The sequence below is a fragment of the Salmo salar genome, chromosome ssa22 (assembly GCF_905237065.1).
Source record: "Salmo salar chromosome ssa22, Ssal_v3.1, whole genome shotgun sequence".
In the NCBI taxonomy this organism is placed as follows: domain Eukaryota; kingdom Metazoa; phylum Chordata; class Actinopteri; order Salmoniformes; family Salmonidae; genus Salmo; species Salmo salar.
The window spans coordinates 24,513,477-24,517,603 of NC_059463.1; the positions used below are offsets into that span (position 1 = coordinate 24,513,477).

The window sequence follows — 4,127 nt, forward strand, 5'->3', positions numbered from 1 at the left end:
TGAAGTCTACAAAGAAGAGAAAGAACACACACACACACTCACAGCTCCATTTCATTTGTGTATGTTTGGTACACCATCACTAGGTGCTTGTGTGTGTAGGAGCCAGGTAGGTCTAATAGCTTGTCTATCTGGGAGTTCACCTCTTACCACTGCATTTCTCACTTCAGGTTCACAGAGACAACCATGGGTGATGGAGATTCATCATTTTAAGCCTTGTATAAATCACCACAGTAATTCATAACTTCATCACTACATGATCATAGGCTATACTTACATAGCCTAGCGGATGGGAAGGAAAGAGAGATGGAGTGAGGTTTGGAAATGGATGATATGATGTAACATACCACTGTGACCCAGATTTGACAAGTCAAGCACCCACCCCACCCCTGCTGAATAATGCTCAATAAATGCACTACTGCAGCTGTTGTGTCTGCTGATCCATGCAACGCCTCAAACCAGATCTCTAGATCTAGCTGCAAGGTGGCTCCCTTGACAGAATACATGGCTCGGTGCAGAGCATAAGATAAATATGATGTTGTCCATAAACTCATCTGTCACAGATAATTATTCCACAAACACAGCAGGCAACAGCCACTGTATCCATGTCTGTTTAAAGCATTGATTAATTAGCCTACATTTAATCATATTTTAGAGAGAGAAACACCCTTTACTTGCAAGTGCATACCACAGACACCTCATTAAAGTGAGACTTTTCCCCTCTCCAACCTGTCAATTTTTTTTGTCATTGCAGCGCAATATGTGCTTTATGGAGCGAAAGAGGTACAATATTTAGACTCAATAGAAAACAACAGAATAAAGAAAGAAATCATTATTTCTGTCACACCATAATAACTTTTAATGGCTTTATCATGATTGCTGTGTGCTTGTTACAGCACTTATTATAAGGTGCGCCCTCTCATGTTTGCAGGGTTCCATCTACTGGGGAAAAAGAGACCATGTCCATAAAGCACATTTATTTTCCATTGTTAATCCAGATTATTAAATCATGTATTTATATGATCAAAGTCAATATTTTATTTCAAGTCAATTACGTAGCAGAAAATGAGCTCGGGAAATGCAATAATTCCTTTTTTGTAGGCATATTTTGGACCGCTATATTGAACAGACAGAAACACGTGGGGTCCTTTTCCTCGATAGGTCTACACAACGTGAGAACCATGCCGAAGTCAAAGAGAGACAAGAAAGGTATGTTTTTATGTCATTCGTCCAGTAGATTAAGGGTATATATAGTCTATTGTATTTCTTCATGTGAGAGTTCACGAATATAGCATTTCCAGGGTATGTCTTGCATCAAGAGGTGAAAGAGGAGCCAGCTAGCTATGAAGCTAACGTTAGCTACATAGTTAGCACCAGCTGTGGGGATACGCTAACTAACTAATTATGTTTATCAAAATGGATAATGCTGAAAATACGTTGTTTTCCTGTATGCATCAAACCTAATTGTTTGCCTTTTTCACCTCTTCAGTTTCACTAACAAAAACAGCCAAGAAGGGTCTGGAAACTAAACAGAACTTAATAGAAGAGGTAACTACGTATACTGATACCCATCAATCCTAGCTAGCTAAATTAGTTGTTTTCTGTCTGACATCGGTATCCAGCTAATAAACGCTTGACCAATGGTCTGTATCTTTATGTCCATGTCTTTATAGTTGCGGAAATGTGTGGACATTTACAAGCATCTGTTCATCTTCTCTGTGGCAAACATGAGGAACAACAAACTGAAAGACATCAGGACAGCCTGGAAACACAGTCGGTAAGAACACACACAGCACAGGTCTAAGCAGCCTGGTTCTCATTACTCAGACAAATCTAATTGTCAGACACCCATGACGTGTTATGCGTATAGGTAGGTGCAACTGGTTTGACAATGAGGTGATGTTTTTCTTCTTCAGATTCTTTTTTGGCAAAAACAAAGTAATGATGATCGCTATAGGTAAAGGACCAACAAGCGAGTACAAAGACAATTTGTACAAGGTATGCTATATTTGTTGTGATGAAGTCATGTAGACTCACGTGTTAAGGTCTTGTACATTTGGTTTGCACAAAGACACTTTTCAAGGAGTTTAATTCATGTTGCTCTCTGCTTATTTTGTAGGTCAGCCGGTTTCTGAGGGGAGAAGTGGGTGTGTTATTCACAAATAAAACCAAGGAAGAGGTACAAGAGTAAGTAAACCTATGTCTTGCATTTCCATTAAAGATGTACCATCATTAATTTTAGTATTTTTTTGTTCATCCGGTGCTTTGGCTGATTCCTTGCCCTCCATGGTAGTTTCATATAAGTTGTTTTTCTCTCTAAATGTTTTTCAGGTATTTCAGCCAGTTCAAAGAGATGAATTTTGCACGAGCGGGAAACAAGGCAGGGATGGCCATAACACTTGATGAAGGACCCCTGGAACAGTTCCCTCACTCCATGGAGCCACAGCTGAGACAGTTGGGACTCCCCACAGCACTCAAGAAAGGTGAGACCTGTCTCTGATGTTCAGAGAAACCTTTCATAAGTCTGTAATGAAAGGATGGCTGTAACCTCTCTAGTGACCCGTTATGTTTAATTGAAATTAACTTTTTATGCTTCTGCTACAGACTTCAAACTCTGATCTAACAACCGAAGCTCTTCGATAACTAGTCAAGTTTACGTTGGATTACTTCCAAAGGGGAAGGATTACATGTTGCAATTGTTGGCTTATACCCCATTGTTTTGTTGTAGGAGTGGTGACACTACTGAAAGACCATGACGTGTGCAAAGAGGGAGACACACTAACCCCTGAACAGGCCCGTATTCTGGTGAGTTCTAAACCTTTCCCCCAGTCTACACCTGATTGGCCTATGAGACATTCTGCAAGTCCACAGTTGCTAGATGGTTCCATTATTTTCCCCATATAGAAACTCTTTGGGATTGAGATGGCAGAATTCAGAGTGCAGATCAAGTGCATGTGGAACTCTGAAACGAGCGACTTTGAGAAGCTGGCTGAGGAAGAAGAGGAAGAGGCCATGCAGGATAATGACAAAGAGGAAGAAGAAGGGGATGGGAAATGAACCTGGATAGACCAATGGACTTCTCAGACCTTGGGATTTTAATACTGTGTGACCTGTATGTTTTAAGTGTTCAAGTGTTTCCTTTTGCCTATGAAATGCTAGATTTCTGAGGCACAAATTCACTGGTATGTTACCCATTGAATCTTGTGTACATACGTTTTGTGCTTTATACATCTTTTGTCGTCCACTCAAATACAACAGTACAATCTAAAACAGTTTGCTTGGTTGTGTCTTATAAAACATCCCACAAATTATTTTTTAGTGGGAATTGTTTATGCACAGTATAACTTTAAGCTAGGGCCAGCTATGTAAAATTGTTAGCCACATTGTGATCCTTACAAACGCACCGGCCATGGCAGATCAGTGAATATAAAATACTCCCATTGTTCTCCAGTTTATTAGACACAGCCTCCAGAAAATGTTTTTCCTTAATTCATTGAATTTACATGAATTGCTCACCATTAGAATATACAAGATCAAAGTAATCTGTGCCTTTCCTAGTTTGTTTTAATGAATACTTGCATCTGATAACGAAACATCTCACTGTACAATTAGCCAATTGTTATAAGGCAAATCAAGAAAAAATGGCAATGGTTTGTGGACAATGTCGATAATAGTCAATCAGATGACCATGGGTTGTTGAGACATCTAGCAGAAGTAATTGGGGCTACCAGGTCTCAGACCTGTTTGAAGGCCTCCACCACCCGCTCATCTGGAGGCCCCTCAGAGGCAAATGGGTTCTGCTGCTCGATGCTGGACATCCCAATGATGACACAAGCAGTCATTGTGTAGAGAATCATTGTACCATCTAAACCGCTGTGAAATATATTTTCCATAACCAAACATTGTATTTTCAGCTGTTAGAAGCTGGTGTACAAAACCAAAAGTAAAAGACGCAAAAACGAAACTTAATGGGAAGCATAGAAATGGTGCACATAAAACAGATTTACTGCTTAGACTTGCTTTCAATGGGAATGACAGATCTATAACTTACATTTCTATGTGAATTTGGTTGGGTTGCCCAAAAAAGTACATAGCTTATAGCTTAAGGTATATAGCTTTAAATTCAAAGT

The 4,127-nt window shown here is 39.6% G+C and overlaps 1 protein-coding gene across 1 annotated transcript; it reads left to right on the forward strand.

Moving 5' to 3' along the window:
• The first annotated feature begins 1,004 nt into the window (after nucleotides 1-1,004).
• LOC106582960 (mRNA turnover protein 4 homolog) lies at nucleotides 1,005-3,267 on the forward strand. Its single transcript, XM_014166607.2, has 8 exons — nucleotides 1,005-1,206; nucleotides 1,487-1,545; nucleotides 1,671-1,774; nucleotides 1,914-1,995; nucleotides 2,117-2,184; nucleotides 2,329-2,480; nucleotides 2,726-2,802; nucleotides 2,902-3,267. Exons 1-8 carry the CDS (start codon nucleotides 1,017-1,019, stop codon nucleotides 3,052-3,054), a joined length of 885 nt encoding a protein of 294 aa, XP_014022082.2. The 5' UTR covers nucleotides 1,005-1,016; the 3' UTR covers nucleotides 3,055-3,267.
• The last annotated feature ends 860 nt before the right edge of the window (nucleotides 3,268-4,127 follow it).

Coding starts and splice junctions, on each gene's coding strand:
- LOC106582960 (XM_014166607.2), top strand. CDS start 1,017: ATGATCAAAGTCAATATTTTATTTCAAGTCAATTACGTAGCAGAAAAT. Junction 1,775..1,913: donor ACAGCCTGGAAACACAGTCG/GTAAGAACACAC, acceptor TTTCTTCTTCAG/ATTCTTTTTTGGCAAAAACA. Junction 1,996..2,116: donor ACAAAGACAATTTGTACAAG/GTATGCTATATT, acceptor CTTATTTTGTAG/GTCAGCCGGTTTCTGAGGGG.